Consider the following 25000-nt stretch of genomic DNA (forward strand, 5'->3'; position numbering starts at 1 on the left):
AGTGAAATCTAGAGGCGAACTTGCAGACCAGCTTGTGTCTGCTCCCTGTTCTCCAAGCCTGCAGGAGAACTTATCAATATTATGTGTATCAAGCAAAACTTCCGGTTATTAAAAAAATTATGCCAATCCAAAAGTGCAAAACACTGTAGTTTCTCAAGTGTCCACCAGACACTAGCTCCTACGGTGAGTCCAACCCCATAGATCCCCATGTCAAAATGTCCAACTTTACAGCAGAAATTTAAAAAAAATACAACATGATGAGCTCATTATCTCTTTGTGATAACTGTAGGGGCTGAATTTGTATACAGTGCTAACCACTGCACCACCTTCAACATGATCAGTTCATTTGAAATCTACTTTTAAATGAAATGTTTGTTCAACTTCATATTGCATTAAATAGCTGGCTAATCTTGAACAGCTGGCCCTTTTTACCTGAACAGCTGACCCTTTCAACCGGAACCCATTTTTCCTGAACAGCTGTCTAATGTTTCCTGAACAGCTGTCCCATTTTACATGAACAGCTGTCTAATGTTTCCTGAACAGCTAGACCATTTTACATAAACAGCTGGCTAATGTTTCCTGAACAGCTAGACCATTTACCTGCACAACTGGCCCTTTACAGCTGTCCCATTTTACATGAACAGCTGGCTAATTGTACCTGGCTAACAGTTAGACCATTTTACCTGCATTTTACAGATTTACAAATTTTATCTGAGCGTGAAAACAAGAAATTGTCCAATATCGGGGTGTCCATGACCTACATTTTTGTTGCCATGGTATCAAACAGGTATAAATATCGTTTGACAAAGTTTAAAATCCTGGTCTGGTGGCAGTCCTACTGCAGAGTGCTAGTCTCATGAGAACCAGGTCAGCCTCCTGTTTACAGCCTAGGCTAAGCTAGCCCTGGTTCAGTCTGTGTGTGAGCCAGCTCTGTAACTAAACAGAGGCCCTTTATGATCTCAGGGTGTGATTCAGCGCTCCTGCTCTCCAAACAAAACTGCTGTGAGCTCAGAAACTACACATTTGGCCTCTCACAGCACAAACTGCGGCACCCTGACAGCCGCAGATGGAACCTAGCCGTCACATAGGGGTTTCCCTTATATCAGCTGAGACCAGGACCGTACCATTATCACAGCATGTAGGGGACAACGGCGGGAACACGGGCCCTCATTTAACAGAGAAATACGTCGTCAAAGAAAACTCGAAAAGTAATAATTTACAACAATTAATTAGGGATGGTTGGAATTACAGTAGATAGAATGATTTTTTTTTTTTTTTTTACTAAAAGATACATTTATTAAAATATGTTTAGTTACATAAATAATGAAAAAGGCGTAATAATTGTTTTGTTATTTTTAAAGAACAGATAATAGGCTATATAGATAAATGTATAACCTATACAAGAAACAGGCCTATAAATTGATTTATGTCAATACTTGACTGGATATAATACTCATGAAATAATTAAATGAATATGTAATTACATTAAAAATGCATTCATAGTATACTAGTAATGTTTGGTTGAAGATATTTAACCGGTAAATACCGGTACACTACATAATATGCTCATATATTTTAACATTTTGTAAGCACATTAAAGATGCACTTTGTAGATTTGGTAGTGAAATTTGAAAGTTGGAGAAATTAAACAAAGATGTGCTTTATTTTATTTTCTGAACTTAATACACAAACTTTATTCAAAGAAAAAAATGGGTCCCTGGAACTCTGTTTGGAGCTAGAAAAAAACTACCAGGAGAGTTACGGTCTCACTGTTGCAGGCCCCCCACGATAACTTCTCAGGTAGCATTTTACCTTCAGTGTTACAGGGACCAAATATTCCTCCGGGGACAGTTTGTGTATAGAATTATGAACATATACCACATAATCTGCACATTTCTCCAGCTTTCACATTTCTCTACCAAAACTACATAGCACACCTTTACAAGTATACAAAGAAGGCTATAGCCTGCTTTTAAAGAATAGAATAGAATTACTTTATTGATCCCAAATTGGGAAATTGTGGCGTTACAGCAGCAGGTTATCCAAACACACAATATGAGTAAAAAACACAATGTTAGCAAATCTAAACATAATATAATATTAAATACAAAGTAAATGAGCACTAAAAAATATCAGAACTAAGAATGTGAATATATACAACCAGGATTTAACTAAGCATTACTAGTCTTAAGTAGGAAGATTAAATATGGAAGGTTGTAAATTACATATGGAAGATTCAATGTAAGTGTGCAAAAAACAGAGTTGTAATGTATGTATTGACATAAGTTAAAGTGCATGAGTGTAGATATATTATAAGCAGAAACTATACAATATAACTGCGAGTACAGTGCCAAATGAAGTTTTAAAGTAAATACAATTAAAAAATAACTTATTTTATGCACTTTAACTACAAAGTAGGAGTTCAATGTACTAAAAAAAAATATTTTGAATTTAAAACACATTTTAAACGTATTTTTTCCGACTTGCTGTGTCTGAATGTTTTAGTTTGTTCCGACACCCCCCTGCAAACCACCACACTTGAATTCTTCCATAAAATGGCGGCGGTTCCTGACAGTGTAGAGTGAAACTTTGCTATTTTTAGCGATAATTCTGTCGTTTCCCCGCACCTTTACCTGGCTGTAGTCGCTAGATTCTCACAGTTAACGTATTTATAACACGGAGCCGTCACATATCGATCACCAGGACCGAGCAGACTCGGTTAGGGCTCCGGGTTTTGGCCGCCTGATCGCTGGGCTTCCCTCGAAGTTGACGGGCTGCTGAGTGTCTGACATTGTCATCATACCGACTGTTGTTGTCACCGGATCGTTCAAACGCGGAAACGGCAGGACATCGACCGAGTAGCTAGCTAGCTAGCTGACCGGTTAAATAAAACACACGGTGCGGGGTTTCGGGTCGAGACTGTGTGATATCGTGAGGACGTGTCACGTCAGCTGTCAAGAGAAATCTCAGGTGTTGGATGTCACCTGTACTCAGTGTCAGTCTGGTTTGCTAGCATCGTGTGAGTATCAGCTGTAAATACTGTTTAACGTGTGTGTGTGTGTATGTGTGTGTATGTGTATGTGTATGTGTGTGTGTGAGTGTGTGTGTGTGTGTGTAACTGGTAGTTGTGTTTGTGGCCTACGTTCACTCACATGAAGGTCTCTACACTAAGGTTGTCAAAATGTCTCATACTTTTCCACATCGTGTTTTTTTAAACCATACAATCTCTGTTATTTTAGTTAGTTTGTTTTCAACCTTCATCATATTTTTTAACACGGAGAGAGAGAGAGAGCGAGAGAGCACTGTCTAATTTACAACAACAATGCCAATGTTGGAACCTTGCCAATGTTTTTGTACAATGTAGACAGTGTGCAGGTGTCTGTCTGCCATTTCTGCTTATCAAAAACAATAAATTACCCAATATTAAGTGTCCAACCAGCCAATTATAGTGGATCACATCCTCCTTGCTCAGTATCTGATCAGAGCTGTGATAGCAGAACTGTCCTCAGTGTTAAGATCATTATCCAGACAAATTAGGAGGGCAAGCATCCTCCTTTTGATTCTCGTTGTGAAGGGAATAAAATATATCAAAAATGAATAACAGCCACGAGGACACAGGCCCTAAAGACTGAACTATTTTTGTTTCCGTTGTATAACACAGTTATTGATATGTTGTTGTTTTTTACTAGGGTTGTATCAAAGTTTAAAATCTGGTAATGTGACAATGATTGGATGTAACGATACACTAAACTCAAGATACTGGTTTTACAATACAAATTTATTGAATGATGCCGAGATTGAAAAGCGGCACATGGATAGGCCACTTCGAGAACAGCTGCATATCGCTGTTATGCCACGGCACATGGAAGCTCCAGTGACTTGCCGGCAGGGGGCCAGCGCCTTGTACCACCTTGTACCACTCATATTTTACTCCAGAATCGCCAATCTTCCACCACCACCATTAAGTTGTTTCATGTACATTTTGTGATAGCGCTCAATAGAACGTACAGTGAAACTATGTAATATGTTATCAGTATGCAGTCCAACAGCTACACCAGTCATACATATGTCAGTAAAAAGGTTAATGCTGTGTTGACGCCATCATGTAAGCCATAAAAAGTAGCCTATCACTGCTATCGATTACTCTGACTGGCAACGGTGGCTACGCTAACCTTAACTGGGATTAGCTCTCCTAAGAGCTTTCTGGCAACATTGGAAACGAAATGTACATGAGATGTGGGACAAGGCACTGGCCCCCTGCCGGCAGGCCACGGGAACATCCATATGACGTGGCATAACAGCGACATGTGTGCCGTGACATGTGCCAGGTGCCGCTTTTCGATCTCGGCGCTACTGAATTTATTGCAATTATTTTTAAAGATTTTGAAGTTTTTGAGATTGAAGTCACTTTATGAACTCCGCTCAACTTCAACTTTTAGTTTGAACAAATACAATTCTTTGGTTTGAACTCCCACAATAAAAATGCAAATTATCATTTTATGTGTCTTTAGAAAAGTAAAACTTTTTAATCATGATGTCTTAAACTTGCTGAAAGTAAAACATTTTCTTTACAAATCCTAAATCAATTAGATATATGTAGCTCCCTCAGCTGGTCAAAAAGAGTATTTCAATATATATTTTTGTCAAATCGATTTAAATTGTCCTTATTTGTAAGCACTTTTTGTTGTTGTTGTTGTGAGGTATTGATACAGCTCAGTTAAAAGATTAAATACTGGGTGGGGACTCGGTTTGTTTAGCCTAGATGTGTCTCCTGAGTTCTTAGTACCTTATCGGGTTGACGTGATAACAGAAACTTCTTGGTAGTAGTTAATATCAAATTGTATTGATAGCTCTTTAATACCACGGCACAAAAACAGAAGTCAAAGACGTCCAACATTAGGTAATTTCTTGTTTTAAATTACCAAAAAATGTAATTACCAAAAACTCCTGCACGCTCTCTAAGTTGCAAAAAAAAGGGGCAATTTTTGGAAAAGAGGCAGTCGCTGGAGAAGAGCTCGTATCCAGCTCCTCCCTCCTCAAAACCTTGCCAATGATTTTGTGCAATTTAGATAGTGCTGTCTTGTTCACAACAGATTTTGGTTAAAAATATGGCCAATGTGAGGTTTTTTTTTAAGCTTCAAACATTTTTTCGACTACTATCCATCATTAAAATAACAGAGATCATATCATTTTAAACCCTTTGTATCATTTCATAGTATAAAGGTTTTGTCAATTTTGACAACGATAGTGACTATTTTATATGTTGTTGTTGTTTTTTTAACATTTAAAAACAGAAGTCAGGCCTTATACTGTCCACTTTCTGTTTCTGTGTTTTTTTTACTCTTGTTTCCTGTGTTTTTCATGACGCACAGCCATCCTGGCAAATCAAATGGAGAAGCTCCAGGACCTGAGCCAATCAGAGCTGCAGGAGCTCCTGGACACGCCAGAGAGGGTGGAGTCTATGGCTCTGGAGTCTGACGAGGTAAAAAACAAGGCTTGCTTTCTGTTTGGCTGTCTGAGAGGCGGTGAGGGCTCGAGTGATTACACTAACTCCGGCTAGTTAATCTATCTCTGGCACTGTCACTGCCAGGTAAGTGTCTGAGGACAAGGGCACTAACTTACAGCCACTGGTGTTGTGCAGGGTATACGCAGGTATGCGGGGTATGCCCACTTATTTTGCAGCCTCCATAGGGTATAGCCACTTCTGTATCTCCTCTGATTCACACCAATAATTGATTGACCATAGTCAGTAGGATGCTGCAATTCCTAGGATGGTGAAGTGATGACACTCTCCACTCTGTCTCTAATTGCCTAGCACACACTTACAAACAGTGACATAAGACTCCTCTTGCATATTTAGTAACAGAGGCCGTTTATCCTCCAGTGGACGGGACACTGAAAAAAATCATTCAGGGAAAAATTAAGAGTTTACCCACTTCTTCAGGCACCACTGCATAAAACCAACATAGACTGGGCAAACTCTTTAAATATGATCTTTAAAAATCTTCTAGCTGTTCAAATACAACAGAGGAGCAGTCAGGTGGGGTGGACATAAAAGGGAGGCCTGAGGACGACATTAAATCATAAATAAACTGTATTATAGCTGCAATAAAACATTTATCTTATTAAAGAAAATACAAAGGATCTGGCTTCTCTCACTTATCTGTGAAATAAGATCAACTCAAGCAGCCATCCTTAAATCGTATTGAACAACAAAAAAACAATCAAATATCCCACAGAACACTGGTCTTCTTGGGCTTTGATTATTGAGAGAGAAGGAGAAAGAAGTAGGTAAAACAGGACAAAGATCACAGGACGGTGTTGACTAGAAACATGGTGTCAGAGCGGATAACGTTCTGGTCGGACATTAAAGTCAAACAGGAAAACAACTAGACAACAAGAGAAGGGCACAACAATACAAGACTCAGTGTATAAGGCACACTTTTAATAACCTTTTATTGTCAAAAGTGGGTTGTGGCCTTTATCTTGGTGAGACAAACATACCCGTATAAAAGACTGAGAAATGCACCATTATGACCGCATGTGCAGCCGCCTCCATCACCCACTGCATGCCAACTGGCCTATTCGATGCAGACCAGGGTGGTGTCTTTTTTTTACCATCTTTGAGAGAGATTAAAATCCTGCATATAAAGAAAATGGTGGTATGCTGTTCAGTAAGTAAAGCTTTTTGGATTGATGGTTTGAAAAGACTCCTCAATTAAAGACAGTAAGTGACCAGAGGAGGTGGGCAGAGAGACTCACAGGATGTGGGTCTGTACTTCACTACTACTAATGTTATTTAGGCTGAGAGCTCAACTAGATTACAGGTAGCTGGCAGGATTACAAACTCAATATGGTGAAAACAGATGGTACTGAAAGAGCTACTGTACACAGCTGCACACAAACTTTGATGAACTCAATTAAAATCATCACACAGGAAGACAGTTGAAACCTTTTTTCACTCTGTGAGACCCTCAAAAACAGACTGACTTATATACAGGTGAGACTTATATCACAGGTTTTACAGTATCACAAAAATAGAACATTTTGGTTTCACTGGTTAATATCGCTTAGCGCATAAAAGAAGATAAATGATCATGTGACAATAACAAGTGTGGGGAATTTAGAGTAGAACATAGAGCATTGTCACAATATCAGACCTTTATTATTCTGTTATTAGTCAAACAATATAGCTACAAAAAAAGGGCCGCCCCCCCTAATATAATGGTAGGGGAAACACTGGACTGGGGACAAGGTAAACTGGTACGGGCCTAGTGTGAGTGTGCTCTAAAACACTAAATTATATTTTATTTGTGTGCGTTTCAGATCCAGAACATCCAGCTGGAGAGAGAGATGGCCCTGGCGTCAAACCGCAGCCTGGCTGAACAGAACCTTGACATGAGGCCTCGTCTGGAGACTCAGAAGGAGCTGCTAGTGGAGAGATACTCACAGTTGGAGGTCATCAGAGAAAACTACAGACAAAACTGCTCACTCAGAGGTACGGGGGGGGTGGGGGGTGGGGGGTGGGTGTCAGGTGACCTCTGAGCTGTCTGTGTGTCTTTCAAAATGTCACATCAAATAAGTTAATCCTGCAGTCTGACTCGAAGGAAGAAAAGTGAGTGGTCTTCAAGCTGATTGATCAGAGTCAGGAACATTCAGCTCTGACCGGCACGTTATAAACTCATACTGAGTGAAGTGAAGAGCTTGTGGCCTCAGAAATAGACTCAATGTTTACTAAAGGAAGGTCAGGGGTTATCATGTCTTTGTACCACACTTTAAACCTAGAGGCACAGAGTGTTTTCTATAGACGGCATGAGCCAAAAACAAATATACATTTATAAAAAAACAAAGCAACAGAGAGCAGATCACCACCTGAGGGAGACATCGAGCTGCGTTCACAGTAAAACCTCAACCCTTCTTTCTTTATAGTGGCTGGAAGCAACATGATACTTTCAAAAGAAAAAAAAAAAACACACAGAAGCTGCTAGACGCTGTTTTGGAATTTGACTGTTAAAGATTTACTCTTCCTTGTGATGTTGTCACTGCACATAGATGTTCTGTGTCTGTGAACACATCAGCCTGGTGACAACCGGTTTGTCATGTGCTGCACTAAAACAAGTTTCTATTATGCTCTCTCTGTCTCGCTCTCTCTCTCTCTCTCTCTCTCTCTCTCTCTCTCTCTCTCTCTCTCTCTCTCTCTCTCTCTCTCTCTCTCTCTCTCTCTCTCTCTCTCTCTCAGATGGGATGGTCGGTCAGGTGTCTCCTGAAGCGTTTTTCTCCAGACTACAGACAGAGGGCGGCAAAACAGAGGAGGAGTCAGAGGTCAGAACTGTAAAACACACACACTCACACTCCCTCACTCACACTAATGTTCTCTCTGTATCAGTGATGTGATGTGCTCACTGTGTGTGTGTGTGTGCAGGCTCTAGCAGATGAGTTTCTGGAAGGTTCTCTGCCATTGGACTCCTTCCTGGAGCGTTTCCTGTCTCTGCGCTCACTCGCTCACAGGAGGCGGGTTCAGATCGAGAAGCTTCAGGAGATCCTGCGACAGAGGAGCGAGGGAATTCCAACCGCCATGACATCATCAAAGGGCAGCCAGGACCCCGCCCCCTCAGCCTGGAATCAACCAACGTCAACATCGACGACCACACATCAGCAGCAGCCAAGCTCTGCCCCCCAGAACCCCTCGCAGCAGACCGCCTCGTCATCTGTAGGGGGCACTGCCGGCCTCCCCTACAGCCCCTACCCCATCTCCCCCCCCAACCACCCCACAGCAGCAGCTGCGAGCTCCGGCCCAGCCAACCCTCCATCACAGTTTCCTCCGTACCCTAGTTCCGGTTCACCTTTTACCCCCGCAGGGGGCTTCTCTGGCCCCCGGCCAGCCTTCGGTCCCCCCGCGTCAGCCGCCTGTCCCTACCCCAGCCAGCCCTCCTTCCCCGCTCCCCACCCTGGCTCGGCGTTTGGCCAGTACACTCCCAACCAGAGCGGCCCTGCCCCGTACCCCGCCTCCTACAGCTATGGGGGCTACAGCTACCCCACTGGCCCCGCCTACTCCAGCTCTCAGTCCCCCACAGGGAGGCCCCTGTACAGACCGGGGCATGGGGTCCCCCAGCCGTACTCCTGAGAGCCCCGCCCCCTCCACCTCATCTCTACCCCCCCCCCCCCCCCCCCCCAATTTCCCCATCCTCTCGTCTTTTTACCTTTTCTAACCCCCCCCCCCAGAGTCAGAGGTCTCTCGCTTTACTTCTCTTTGTTGCACTATCCCCCCCTCCAACTTACATATGCACACACACACACGCGCGCGCACACACACACACACACACACACACACACACACACACACACACACACACAATAGTCTCAGGTTGTTGCGTTACACTCGTATCTGGCTCTTCATACACTCCCCCTGTCATCTGTGTGTGTGTGTGCATGTTTGTGTGTCCTGTTTCAGATGATCAATGAAGTGTAATCTGGATGTCGAGTTTTGTCGAGTTCAGCTCTTCCACACACACACACACACACACACTCAGACTCCCTCAGGTGTCAGGTGATGTCATGGTGTTCTCTCCTGCAGACGGCCAGAGAAGCAGCACAGCTCCACACACACCTTCCTCCGCCCCCCTCGGTTTGTTCCAACCAAAGAGCCTTTGATTTGATTTAATTTAATCTAGCACTGATTGGTTGATTGCTGTTTTCTGGCTCATTAGCGCCCCCAGCTGGTTTCTCTCAGGATCGAACTGAAGCTTAACAAGCTCTCGGTCAGATCAGCTGGTTTCAGATCAGCTGTTTGCAGGTGTGAACAGCGATTCTGTGAGTGAGCAGCCTCCTGATCTTAAAACCAGGCTGAAATGAGTGGAGTCTGGTTTGGTGGCTTAAATATGTTTTTAAAAAGACTGATCCTCTCATATTGTATGAATGGTGTTCAGAACAAAATAGCATTTAAATTTCATAGAAAGATTCAAGGATTTGGCAGATTATAAAATGTCAATAAGATTCGCAGGTGACACGCAATGACACAACACAAACTCTGAAAAAAAATTCTAAATTGTTGTCAGATTCATCATGATGCTGTGTGCAGGAATCATTCATTTTTAAATGTACGTGACATCCTGGGTTGCATCACAAATGGTCATACCAAACACACACAAACAAGCATTTTAATAGTTATTTGCAGGTCCAGTTGAAGACAGAACTAACAAATCCCCATCATGATGTAGATATTTCAGCATCTTTTCAGCCTGTTGATTGTCAATCTCAGTCAAATCTGACTTGTTAGATACAATGAAGCTGTCACTCAGTGGAGACAGAAGGACAGGATCTCCACAGCTGAAACAAATCATCGGTAGTCAGTGTCCATCAGAGAAATCCTGGTACTGATCCATGCAAACAGGTCATCAGACTGGGACCTGGTCCACCTCAAGGAGCTGAGGCAGCAGAGAAGTTTATCCAGACACAGTTCATAGAGGAGGGAGATTAACCCAGCTGAGAGAGGGAGAACAGGGGATGATATAAACACTTTATCCTACATAAACTTTGAGGTGATATTTACTCCCCTTTTGGTTTAACACACCTGAATGCTGTCTTTAATCATTATAGTCTTGTATTATGTTGTTATTCTTTTAAGTGAGTATAAATTCCTCGCTCTAGGGAAAGACGTCAGGTGACCACATAGGAGCCTCATTTTCTGCAGTGAGCAGATAGTTGACAGAGTTTGTGGTTTCTGCATTGGGAGATACAGACCGCTTGTGAGATGTGTTCATGCGGCCGCCATCATGTAGAGGGGTAGATGAGGTTCTTAATAAATATACTGTAAGTCAAATACATCACGAGGTCTATATATAGAATCAGCAGAAAGTGGATTGTAACTTGAGTCCGCTGTAGTCAGCCTGAAGGCGTTTCAGACTTGGATTAAGTCATTAAGGATACATCTAATATCTGTGCAGCAAGCTGAGCTGCATCCGCCCAGCTGAGAGAACACAGGTTTGAATGTTTTTCAATCAAACTTTGCTTGTTGCCTAATTCCAAGATAATTATCTCTTAAATTCAGAAAAAAACGAGCAGATTTGTCATTTTTCAAATACATTTTATTGTAGAAAAATAAAATGAATAGAAAACGTAGATCTGTCTGTGAAACAAGTCTGGGTGTTTAAAACCGAAAGTTACCAGTAACAGAGTCAAATATCAAAGTTTTTACTAAGGGAAAAATAAGAAAACATTTCCAAAAGACTTCCAGAAGTATAAAATATCAGACATATTCTCGATTTATTTTTGGTTTGCTTTCATTAAATTGTTGTTTCTTTTAAAGTTAGCGTTAAAATTGAACTTCCAACGTTTTGGCCTTGGTCTAATACCATACAGCGGTAGCTTATCACACCTCAGATGTATTACTTCAATTATCTGAACTATATTTAATCATTTTAAACTTTTACAATAGCCTAATATATCTGCCTCTATATGAGACTTCAGTAATCTTACGAGGCGTACAGTAATTCTCTACAAAGGAAATCACAATAGTCTTAGATAAGATAGAGAATTTGAAAACCTGCATTTTTTTTTTATTCAATCAAATATCCATAAATAAATGTCTGATGTTTGTAACAAAACAATCTGCATAAGAAAAATAATTCACATTTCAGCTAGTATTTGAATCGTGTATAGACCTCCTGCCGTCTTAGATTTCATTCATTAGGAGCCACGGCTACCCCTCTCCATGATGGCCACCCTGTGAACAGCTCCCGCCCAGGTGGCACATACAGTACGTATTTATATCTATGGATTAGACGGTCAGATGCATAATCAGAGCGAGTTTCTGTTTTTAGTGCGTGTCTGTCTGAATGAAACCCTGAATGGCCCCTCTTCCTGTCCCACCTTATCCACCCCCTTCCTCCCTCTCCTCCTCCCCCGCTCTCTGAACATGAACTGATGCTGGACACAGATCACCTGAACTCTTAGCTTTCTGTGCGTGCGAGGACGAGTCGTCTGACGTGTCGTTAACATGAAGGTGATCAGCTCTGAGTCAATCATGAAGACTGTTTATTGATGAGAAAATAGATCCTCCTCCCTTACTTTAAATATCACAAAGTTAAACCATCTCGTCATGCTCATCATGTTTTATATAAACATTGTCTCTGAGCTTTGTCAGAAACTTTAGTTTGATCAGCTCCAAACATCAGCAGGATGTTTAAAATGTTCTCTTAAAAAAAAAAAAAAAAAAAACTTAAATCCAGACTTTACGATGAAATCAAACGATATCGATACCTGTTTGATGCCACGGCAACAAAGTTAGAAGTCCTAGGCAACGAATATTGAGAAATTTATTATTTTAAATTACAGATAAACTTGTGCAAAGTGTCTAAATTGCACAAAAATGTTGGCAACATTTTCCTTACTAAAATGTTGCCAGCATTAAGAAAGCAAGTTTTTGGATGGACTCATTTGTCTCCTGCACACCTGTCTTATGGAATAGATCTATTTTTTTTTTTTTTTCTTTTTTTTTTTTTTAAAGCTTTTTGATACTATCGATCATTAAACAAGAATTTGTCGTTTTGAAACACGTGGTGTCAAAAACAATCAAAGTATCGAACATTTTGACCGCCTTAACACGTCCAACAGCAAACAGGAGCAAAGACTTACTCTCTGTAACTCATCACACTGCATGTCAGAATCATAAAGAGGAAACATAACCTTCTTTAACGGTCTGTTCAGGAGTCTCTGTCAGAACTACAAATCCCAGCACACCTCTCTGCTCTGCTTCGGTAATAGAATAAAAGCTCTATCTTTCTTTTATTTGTTACCTGGATTAAAGTTGATCTCTTTCAGCTCACCTGATTGTCAGACTCGTTGAAAAGAAGCTAACAGAGCTAGCATAGCTAGCAGAGGTGCGGACACTGTGGGAGAGCATGAAGAGTTAAAGATGACCTGTTCCTGCTGCTGACATCTTTACATCTGTATCACCTGCTATACCTGTAACACACACACACACACAGGCAGACAGGTGTGTGTGTGTGTTTAAGACAGTGACACACTCCTGCATGGTGATCGTATGTGTGTGTGTGGAGTGCTGCTCTGACCTGAGGAGGAGGAGAAGTAGTGATGGAGGTGTTTTAGAAGAAGCACAAAGAGAATTCTAATAGAGTTTAGCATTAAAACATTCAGAGGGTGAATTATAATAAATATTAATAATAATAATAATAATGATGATGATGGTAAAGATGACTGTGGGTGTTAAAGAGATTTTTCTTTTCTTTCTCTTTTCCGGGGTTGTGAATAATTAAACTGAAGTTGATCTAAACTTAAACATTCTGAGTCGTCTTTTTAAAAAATTCTGCTTTATTTGAATAGAAATGAAGCTTTTATTGGCGTTTCTTTAGATGCAGATCATTTTAAGAAGTGCTTCTCCTTTTTGTGATCCATGTCTTGCCAAATGCTTACCTTTTTTTTTTTTTTTAAAGGGCCATTTTTGTCACAGAGCAAAATAATAAACAGTAATGCACAAAGGCCTTCATAGGCATCGTTCAGATCCTCGTTCAGATAAACATCAGTCCAGCTTTGTGTGTTGTTGGCCTAAAACGATTGCAAAGACCTGAAGGTGTTCACTTAGGTCTTTTATGAGAAGTCCTCCTTCTATTTTACAGTCAAATTAATGGGTGAATAATTTGTCTATCAATGTAGCAGCAGTGTCCGCTGTTACTTTGTTTTGTATCTATAATATTAGACAACAATCAACCTGATCTCCTACTCTCTCAACATACAAAGTAACTCATTAAGAGGGAGCCCTTAATGCGATTAGGTCACAAGAAAATCTGTTTCTTTTTTACTTTCCAGTTGAGTGACCATCTTGTCTTCGTTGTAAATCTTTTCCGCAAGTTTTTGATAACGGCATTTTAGGGATCAACCACGCATTAAATTTGATATATCTTTCTCTACAGATTTCACAGATCTACGAAAGATATTGGCCGATAAATCAAATATTGCTGGATTTTGACCCTGCTGCAGCTCGTTTTTTACAACCTGTTTGCATGTGGAGTATTTGATGTGTATTCAACTGTTACCATCAGTGGCGATTCTGGAGACTTTTAGGGCCCAAGGCATAAATTCACAGGGGCCCCTCCAAACAGCGTTCATCCTCAGTATGTTATAAATAATCTGACACTGACAAAAACATTTAGCGGAAGTTATTTCGTTAAAGTTTCTCTCCCCCATATTTAGGACTAGATGAGCGTCATTCAGTCATTTATTATTATATGAGTGAGTGTTGTCAGATGTGGGCCCTTTAGGGAGGTTTCCTATTGTCATTGCAACTTAAAGCCACTGCTGTGGTTGATGTTCATCAACTGGCCTGGGGCTCCAAGCAGTTGCCTGCCTTGCCTGTTGACAAGCAGCGCCTCTGGTTACCATGACGTCTACAGGCCGTGGCTAAATGGCTACACTGGAGAAGGTAATTTATAACATGCTAGTTGAGATAGATTTGTAAGTTTTCAAACGTATCAAGCTGACTTGAAGATTGACGAGGAAAGAGACAAACTAAGATGGATTTATTTATTTATCTGAATGCAAACATGAGAGACCACTTGGGTTAGATAACTTTCTGCACCCGGTAAAGCTGCTAAACATGAGACAACGAAGACACTGAAAACGATACAGCCTAATGTTAGGTCACAATCTGTTGTAAATAAAATCTGCAGGGATGTACACACGTCACTCTCCCCTTTCTCTTTTAACTTCGTCTGTCACCGTCCTCTTCCTTGTCATTTGCCTGCTTAGTAACTGAAGGATGCTGTGTCATCTAGTGCCGTAAAGTAGAGGGCTAAGTGTGCTTGTCTCGATGACCTCCGCCCGCTGCCAAACTTACAAACTTCCGTGTTGAAAGTGATATTTCTATTAGATCCACTTTCAAACAAGAATTGTATGACGGAAAAACTTGCAGATCATTGCTTTAAACATTTTAAACTTTAGCTTAAACTAACATGCTAAAAGGGAGTACACATACACTTTGGTAACAAGAATTGTTGTGTAATAAAATTTGCAGTTATGTGTTTTTTTTTGTTTAGATTAACAGTATTTAGTATTTACAGTATTTTGTTTCCTCCTGCATTAAAACACTGACGTCTCAGAGATTTGTTTTGAAGTTCTGACTCACAAACATGATTTCAGAAAAGATGAATTAAGTAACTCTTCCTTCACCTCTTCCTCCCACCTCTTCCTCCTTTCTTATCATCAGCTTTTTTTCCCCGCTCTCTCTCTCTCTTGCTCGCCCGGTGCAGCAGCTCTTTGAAGGGAGGAAATGTGCAGAGAGGTGTGCAGCGTGCAGCAGGATGAACTGATTCACAGTATAACTCCTCTGCAAAGTTTCCTCTGTCTGCACAGTTTGTGCAGGAGGAGTCTTCCTCTCGTCTCTCTCCTTCCTCTCTCTCTCTCTGTCTTTTTCCACCTGTCATTTACTGTGATGATGGATCTCAGGACCGTTCTGACCATCTCTCTTTTCCTCATGTCTACTGGTAGGTAAACATTACTTTATTTTATACTGAAAGCTAAAAACTAGTCCAACATGAGGAGTTTTAATTTAAAGGTTGTCGAAATGTTTAACACTTACTTTCAATACTTTTCAATACCAGGTGTTTAAAACGATGCAATCTCTGATATTTAAAATCGACAGTATCAAAAAGTACTAAACTAATCTGTTTCATGAGACAGGTGTGCAAGAGAGGAATGAATCCACAGCAAACTCTTGAAAACTGTCTCAATTGCAAAAGTATGTTGGCATTGTGTGGAGGAGAGGGCAAAGTGAGGGTTTCGCTCTTAGCTTCGCCCTCTTCTTCTATAGGCACCACAATTCTCAGGACTTTTATTTTTGTTCAAACCGCCGACTGGTGTTAGCTCTGAGTGCTAAAGCTAACCAGAGAGGACATTGATTCTGCTAAAAATAGTTTGTTTGTGTTTCTGAGTCCTTATGTATCACGAAGTGAGCGCCACATGAGACGTGAAATATCTGAGATTAGGAGAATGAAGTGATGATATTACCAAAATACAGTCTAAGAATTATGAGAAAAAAAAAGACAACGGAAACAAAGTGGTTATTGAAGTGTATGTTTAGCCTGTAGTTTAAAATGAAGGGACTACAGATGAGCAGCCAGTCAAAAAGAGGAACATGGAGCACCTTCTTTTTCATTGATACTCACATTAATGTTCACATTATTACACGTTGCTGTCGCAGTCTGAGAGGAAATAACTCTTTCGTTCCTATAACATCGTAGCCATTTTTAATATTTAGGTATTTTGCTAATTAGTTCTCTGAAGACAACAGACTCAGCAGTTGATATAAAGCATGTGTCATAAACAACATACCTTACAATCGGTCTGTTTAGTCCTGGCCTACAGTGTGTCCAAACAGCATGCGACATCAGCGAGCTTCAGCGACCAAATCAGCTTGATTCCGTTTGTTTCCTATTTGACTGTCCTAACAGGTTGTAAGTGATTCAACGCAAAATAGCCAGACAAACCATTTTCCATGAGTCAGTCATTATTTGTATTGCGCCAATTCACAACAAGTGTTGTCTCCAGACATTTTACAAAAGAGCGGGTAAAAAGACCTTACTCATTGCCATATAACAAAGACCCAGCGTTAATCCATCATGAGCGTAGCACTTTAGCAACATTTAGCAAAAGTTACAGTGGAAAGAAAAAATGTACCACTATTTGCATTCCTGTCGCTCGCATTGACAGTTGTAGCTCGTCGATACAAGAGCACCACATGTCAAACAGTTTGCAAGGGAAATTAAAATTTACAGAGAAAAGAAGTAAATATTTAATGGATGCACTGTGGACAGCGAGCAGAATGTGCAATGCCACACGATATCCAACGCTCGCAGTTTGTTTAGCTGGCGGCGAGTTAAACTCAAGCCTCGTCTTGTCTGGTGTTCGCAGCGCCGGGCTCTCTGACGGCTAGTTAAGTAAAGCGTGTTGTTTAGCTTGGTGAGATTAGATTAACTATTCTTGGCAGTGGATAAAGTTTTCCTTCCCGCACACAGACTACAGTGCACCGCTTTATTCTTGTTGTTTGACGCAGGATGCTACTGTACTGACGTTAGCGTGACCTCCCCCACTGAATCGCTGTCGATAAACGTTAATCTCATGTAGTCGTGTGTTAGTTCAATTAAAGTAACAAGTGCCTTTTAAATTTATCTAATTGAAATGGCTGTATTAAATCGGAAAAGGAACAAGATGCATTACTAGTTACCACAAAATAGTGAAGTTAGAGTAACGTGTTGCTCCAAACACTGCAGATACATGAATAATTAACCTTTTGAATCTCGTCAACATAAATATCAGGACTCTTAAAGAAGGTCAGATCACTCAATCGTTCTGTCAGTTCGGACGGTTAACGTTTCAGATTAGGCAATCACAGAGCCACTAATTGGTGCCGTGACTTGACCGACAGACATGACAGACTACACAATGAGACTTGACTAATCATCACGACCGATGTTATGACATTGGAAGCATGAGGGGCTAGGCTAGACGAAACCTGGAAAAATGACTGTAATCAACAAAAAATTAAATTAAATTAAAAATATTCCTCGGTCTCGTAGTTCCATTTAGTAGCATCGTCATCATTCTTCTTCCGCTCTTCCATTTTCTTTGTCTCCGCTCATATCTACTGTAATAATGCTGACTCTCATTCAAAACATGCTAGACTTTGCACAGGGACGTTGTGATGGGACCCAGATGTGGCCTTGATTATCGTTCACTATGGAACAATTCATGAGATAAAATGATCGATTTCCGGGGTCAAAAGGTCCCGAAACCCTGCAGTACGTCTGCCAGATCGGGCTAAAATCATGCTTGTAACGTATAATGTGCAGTTTTACAGTAAGACTGAAGGTTCACATAACAATACAACTTTAACTTTAATGTACTTTGACGTACTGATTGGTTGTTAAATAACCAAACATTTACTTGAATTACTTTTTTGGGTTTAGTGCACAAAGATCACAGTCTGGAAATAAAGCTGATTTAGCAACACTTTAATAAAGCTGAAGTATTTATGTTGTGTGTTATAGCAACTACAATATGCAGTAAGGTTGCAGGAAGAATCCTAGTTTGTAGTTTTTATTTACAAAAATGTTTTGATAACAGCTGCTATGCACACTGATTCGCAAAAAACCCTATAAACGCTGTAGTTTACTGTATATGCCAGGCTAGTTGTTGGTGGTGTGAGTTTCTAATGAAACAAAGTGAACATGCCTTCCTTCTGCAGAGCAGTGAGGTGTAAACATGCAGAAAAGGCTAATGCTTAAACATTCCTGTGAACGGATGACGAGGCGACCCTAAACCACAAAGCGAGTACATTTTAAGAAAATGTCGACTGGGAGTCATGCCCGTCGGAAATAGTCAGACATCCGCCATTATTGTTGTAGTCCACAAACATCCTCGATGCTATTGAATGGAACCCTTATGGGCCTTTGCACAAGGTCTTAGTCTTCAGAGGAACAGCGTATTGACAGTTTACAAGACGGTGCCATTTTCAAGAGTTTGCACTCAGTAACCCGTTTTCAAAACTTTCCGTTTTCAGGCAAATACTTTTTTTGTGTAAACGAACCGCCCAAACACAAAAACAGCTTATTGTTTTACTTCTGAAGTCGGCGTGAAAAGAGGGCCTTTTCATACCACATATTTCAAAACATTACAATCTGTTATTTTAATTATCACTAGAATCAAAAAGTACCAAAACTTAAAAAGAAAACTCTCGTCAGATTCTAACCAAAAGAGAGAAAGCAATGTCTAAGTTTTGCAAATGCTAACAATGTCAATGTTTTGTGCACAACATTGTGCAGCGGTTTGTCTGCAATTTTTGATCGTTACAAACAAGAAATTATCCAATATTGGGTGTCGAGGACTTCTATTTTTGTTGCAGTGGTATCAAACTGTTTTACTAGAATCATATCAAAGTTTAAAGTTCTGGTGTCGTGAAAACTTTATGTTTATGTGTGCTTCACTTCTACAAACCTCATTATACAGGACTCCATCTACCTCGTATCTCGTGTAATCTATAATTTAACTTCTTAATGCGAGTAAATTCAGTCTGAGTCTTCTCCGATTTCTCTCCGACATACAGTCAGGGTTCTGCAGAACTTTCACTTCCTCACCTCACTGTGAAAAGGCGGCTTTATAACAACTGTGAAGCATGTTTAAATAGAGGACAAAGTTGATTACTTCATGCAGACACTTTATTTTTTCAGTTTTCACCCACAGATTTTTTGTTTTGATGTTTTTGTGGATCTGTAATTTTTAATCTCTGCTGAAGCTTCTGTGATTCTCTGCAAAATGTCACAAACAAAACAACAAACCTCTCAAACTAAATCTCACGGAGATTCAGGTTTTAAAAGTGTCTGTTATCATCACATGACCTGTGTCTACAGCAGAATATAGTTTGTGATGAACAGAAGAACTTTAACTTTGCAAAAAGCAAAGATGTTTATAGAATGCTTTTCTTTTTGCACAATGATAACGCGTGGAAAATCAGGGACAAAATGTGTGTTAAAGGTAGCTGGTGCGTTCAAGGTCACATGCACAGAAAGGACTTCTTTGTATCTGAATTTCTTTCTCAAACCTAATTGATGAAAATATCCTGTTTATAATTTAAAAGTAAAAACACAACATCATTCTAGAAAACTCTTTCAACAGGTTCAAATTATCTGTGTGCAAAATGTTTCACAAAAACACTTTTTTTATCTATCAAAAACCTTTTACTCGTGTACACATGTAGGAGAGCAGATTAATTCATTCTACAGCAAAACTACAAAATATGTGCATGCATATACACTTTGTAAAATGCATTTTACAATGCAAATCTTTTTGACCCTCATAAGCCCCCGTAGAAAAGACCAGCGAGGACCATAGAAACACTTATTCTGCTGATGATGGGTCTAAACATTTTATATCTGTACACATAATTATAAAATGTGTTTAGCTTTAGCTTTTTAAAGATACAGAAGACTTTTGCATTCACATTATAATATAAAAATTCTACCCTGTTTTTCTGAATTAGCATGATTATCTTTTCTGAATTTTGAGTGACGAGGTGATGTGTTTCTCAATACAACACCAACACCTCAGTTGCACTCCGTAAATATTCAGTATTTTCAGCGATTGCCTTAATGTTTCTTGAGTCAGCACGGAGCCAGCCTGAATGCATTTCAGAAGCATCAGGTTATATCAGTGAGGCACGTCTTATTGGCGCTGTGATCTGCCAGGTTTGAGTTCGAACTGCATACATTTGAGTTGCCTGCACAAAGTCGACAAACTAATAACAGTGTCATATTTTACCTAAAGACACAAGAATCTCCCCATGTTTCAAACCAAACCAAAATAAAACGGTGTTAAACTCAACAGTCTGGGAATGTTTGCTGTAAATGAGAGCTTCTGCTGTAGCTTGATTAAACTGTATCTCGTTAATTCAGAAAAGCAGAGCAGAATTTTACTTTTTCATAAAAATGTGGTCCTAATGATCTAGTTTATTCAGAAAAAGAGGGCAGACTTTTATTTCCTCATGTGAATGCTATACGCCTCCTCAGAGAGCCTTTTTTTTTTTTAAAGAAAAGATCAAACAGGGACTTTTTTCTGACAGTGATGGAGGGTGCTGGATGGTGGGTAGATGTGTAAAGTGCTTAATGAAGAAAAGCTCATTATATCCACTTTATTCAGAGCTGAACACTCACATTAGTGTGTCTGTGTGTGTGTGTGTGTGTGTGTGTGTGTGTGTGTGTGTGTGTGTGTGTGTGTGTGTGTGTGTGTGTGTGTGTGTGTGTGTGTGTGTGTGTGTGTGTGTGTGTGTGTGTGTGTGTGTGTGTTCTCTTGTTACAACTAGATTTAAGAAAGGCCAGACCTTAGGACCTGAAGCTGTGAATGAGCTCACACCAAGTTGGCCTCTCCGCTGCGTATAGGTCACAATCAAACTATGGCGAGTTTTTAAAGTGATCAATTAAATCCTAAACTCAAACACAATTAGGGAGCAAATGAAGGAAAGCAAAGACTCGGGTGACTTTGTCTTTTCAAACCAGTTAGAAACCAGTTTAAAGAAAGAAAACGAAGAAAGAAATAAACTGCAAAAAAATAACAGCAGGTTGAACAAATCAAATCAAATATACGGTTTAAGGTCAAATAACCACATAAAGATCCACTAATAAGATATAAGACATAAGAAATGTTTGAATAAAATAATAATTTAGATGAAACAGTGAAACGTTAGCTCAGCTGGTAGATTGTAAATTCTTCGTTATCATTTAATAGATAAAAAAAGAGAAAGATACTTTATTTATGGAGCCCCTTTTCAAAATGCTTTACAATAAAAACACTGAACAACACACAAGTAGAATAAAACAGCCTGAAAGACAATAAAAACCTTACACATACAACACATAAAGTGTAAAAATAAACATCAGAAACAATAAAAGTCAGTGATTGACAATTTTAATATTAAGGGAAAAAATTCCAAAGTGTGGCGGCATCAGTTTGACTCTCGCCGTCACTATCTGCTGAGTCATCCTCTCTCCTCAGATTTCCCCGTGAAATCAGACAAAAACACTTAATTAAATCATCTTTGCAAAAATAAATGAAATAAAATCAAGACTTTAGAATCTGTGTGTTAAAGAGATGTTTGAAAAGTTTAACACGTTAGGCCGGAATGAAGTGAATAAAAGTTTAAAATGTTGATTTCAAAGCAAACGAGCTCTTTTACCTGTGATGAAAACTTAATTAGAAGAAAAAAGAGAAAGGTCCGCACACTGTTCAGCTCCCAGCTTTCAAAAAAGGTTGTTCTCTTTTTTCTGCAGTCTACACTTTATTTGTCCTTGTACAATGTACAGTATGCAATTTGCTTGGATGTGCGCACACTAGTCTTTCTTTTTCTCTTAAAGATAATTAGGAAGAAAGCAGGAAAATAATCATCTTTAATTTGTTTGTTTTAAAATAAGTGTTCGTCATGTAGAGAGCAGAGAGTGTGATGGTACTGATGGTGAAATAAACTGTATTCAGTTTAACATTACAAGTGAAGGCAGAGCTTCACAAGTGAAAACAGAGACTTTTAATTAAACTTCAACATGAATAGTGAAGAGAAGACAAAGCTCTGTAGTGAGCGTAGTTTTTGTTCAGATTCTGGAAGAAAAGAATCTGCAAAAACTGAAGTCAGAAAGGATCTAACAAGAGGCAGAGCAGAGACACAGGCGTGACAAAGATCAGGTATGGAGGAAGAAAGTCTACAATGACAGATTTTAAAAACACTGCAAATAAAAAATGTCTGTTTCCGACTATGAGACAGAACAATGTACAGGAATGAAAATCACACTGATGGTCCTTTTAGAAATAATACAACTGACCGTGTTTACATTCAGATCATCACTAAAGTGTCCTCATGTGACAATTTGCATCTCTGTCATGTTCCTATTTTACAGCAGAACGTTCACATTTTTTAAACTTCATGATAGAATAATCTCTAAAGTCACGGGTCAGTGGACGGCATTAAACCATGTCAGGCTGTGAATATATGGAGATATGATGGTTAAAATGCTGTTAAATGCCATAAAAATGTAACGTTAAATAAACTCATACATAAAGATATAAGGAATAAGGAAATAAGGATTCAGAAAAAATATTCAGTTATCTTTTTGAAGATTTAAATATGGACTGAAATATATATTTGTGTCATGACAAGGTTACGTCGTTTTTGTAAAGGTTTTGGGGTTTTTTAATTTTTCTCCGTAAACCGAAACCAAACGTTTTTTTTTTTATGAGACAACCAGAGAAATGCAAATTCTGTGTGACACTGTTTGTTTAAACGTCTTAAAAACACGCCGCTGACGGGAATCCAAACCTCAAAATACTCTCACACACAAACACACACACACACAAACACACCCCAGCACACACACACAGTGTTAGAAGTGACATTTAAGCAGCCTCAAATAAAAAAAAAATGTCTCTCTGCTTTTTCTTGGTAGACTTTACAAATCATCCACACAAATCAGAAAGTCGTCACAATGGGCTGTTTGTCAAGTGTTGGTCCACACAAGTACACAAAGAAAAACACATACACACACACACACACACACACACACACACACACACACACACACACACATCACTGAGTCTCAACAAGTAAGTAGTACTTTTTAAGTATGTTTTGTTACTTTAAATTGATATATAACTATTTAAACAACAGTTTGAATATTAGAACAATCAGATGTTTTTATAAACTGTACATAAAACTTATAATGCTTTGTAAACTAACCTCCTGCAGGCGACGTTAGGAGATTATCGCTTTTTAAAATCCTGTTTCATCTGATCTGAATTTAAAAAATATCATTAAGTTCCAAAAAATTGTTCACCTAAATTAAGAATATGCTAAAAAAAAAAAAAAAAAAGTTTAATAAGTGAGGCAAAACTCAGCTTTACCTTTTGATTCATGACAACGTTTAACATATTTTATGAATTTTCATATTTTATCGACATAATCTTTTATTTGAGGACGTACATATCTGGTGATATGAAGTATTAGAAAATGTGTTTAAAAAAAGGAGATGATTGACTCGGCACAAACTTGATCAGACAAAAATGAGAAACATAAATTATATATTTGGAGAATAATGAGCAGAAAACAGAACTTGCATTCAAAACTGCATTATTAAATGAAAAAAATATATATATCGTTACATTTTCAGCAAAAGGTTGCTTCATATCACCGTTAAAAATATTAGAAATGTTTTAGGTCCAAATATGTTCTTTGAAATAATGTGTTTTTACTTTTTATACATCACAACATTTGAATACTTTGTTTGGCTGACTAACATCTCTTTGGTTTACGACGCACCGATTTTGGTGATATAAAATGTGTAAAAATGACAGGACAACACAAAAGTGAGAGAGAAAAACACTGATTGATTGTGTTCTTCATCTTCAGATCAGTCATCACAAACATTATCAGAAAAAATATGAAAAATAAATGATATAATTTAAACTTTGGACAGTAGTGTGAAATCATGTTTTCTAATCACTTCTTAACGGAAAAGATTCATTTGTGTACACTAGTATAATAAAATATTTTCTTTGTGTTTAATTTCTGAATGATCATGATTCTTTAACTTAATGATATCTGATGAAAACAAATCTGTATTTTTTATATTCTTCTTTATCAATGCCTTAATTGAAACAGTTAAAGTTCTTCTTAACATTTAATTTACTTTATCACCTTCAGTTTGGAAGTACAGATTCTTGGTATGATAGATAGATACTCTTTATTGTCAACTACGTAACTTTGTTTCCAGCAATGCTGTACAGCAGCGTTTACAAAATCTGTTCACAATCACAATCTGTGAAGAATTTGAGGAAGAAAAAAATATATATCTCATCTAATAACTTTCTTTTTTTTGTTTTAGATCAGAGAAAATAATAGCAAAAAAAACAATAAACATCAGAAAACTTCTCCGGGAATTGATTGCTTTTGTGTTAGATGAAAACTAAAAGTTAACCTCTGATTAACAGCGATACACTGTAAAAAAAAATGATACACACCGCACATATACAGAATCCATAGAAATTAAATGAAGTCATCACGAACGTAATGACTTTAATGTTATTACTCCCTTTATTAACTTTAGACATGACAGGTGATAATAATGTTTTTTTTCTTTTCTTTAAGAAACAAAGTTTTTCATGTGTTCATGAATTATGTTATAAGTTGACGCAATACAAATAAAAATTGATTGATTAATTGATGAAAAGGTTGGTGAATAGTTTTGCCGTTTACAGAAAATAAATCAAATATATTACAGGGATTATTTTAATGATTCATTCAGTTTAAATATTTCTGTGTGCATACATTACTCTCAATGCTGGTTAGAAAAACATCATTCAATCTTTATAACACTTCCCTCTGAACACATTAGTTGTATATTATTGTTAACGTGTTGTCAGGTTGTATACAGACAGTTTGCGTGTTGGTAGAAAC

At 38.8% G+C, this 25000-nt stretch overlaps 2 protein-coding genes across 2 annotated transcripts in view; both read left to right on the forward strand.

The window, feature by feature from the left end:
* The first annotated feature begins 2439 nt into the window (after positions 1-2439).
* vps37c (VPS37C subunit of ESCRT-I) lies at positions 2440-13291 on the forward strand. The gene is made up of 5 exons (XM_020656844.3): positions 2440-3019; positions 5373-5482; positions 7327-7498; positions 8240-8322; positions 8423-13291. Exons 2-5 carry the CDS (start codon positions 5390-5392, stop codon positions 9122-9124), a joined length of 1050 nt encoding a protein of 349 aa, XP_020512500.1. The 5' UTR covers positions 2440-3019; positions 5373-5389; the 3' UTR covers positions 9125-13291.
* Positions 13292-15282: 1991 nt separating this feature from the next.
* Positions 15283-25000, forward strand: part of LOC110001356 (uncharacterized) — a 15451-nt gene continuing 5733 nt past the window's right edge. The window contains exon 1 of the mRNA XM_065955001.1: positions 15283-15497. Coding sequence (XP_065811073.1) covers positions 15284-15497 — 214 coding nt within the window. The 5' untranslated portion in view covers position 15283. The remainder of the gene's footprint in view (positions 15498-25000) is intronic.

This window comes from Labrus bergylta, chromosome 1 (assembly GCF_963930695.1).
Source record: "Labrus bergylta chromosome 1, fLabBer1.1, whole genome shotgun sequence".
In the NCBI taxonomy this organism is placed as follows: domain Eukaryota; kingdom Metazoa; phylum Chordata; class Actinopteri; order Labriformes; family Labridae; genus Labrus; species Labrus bergylta.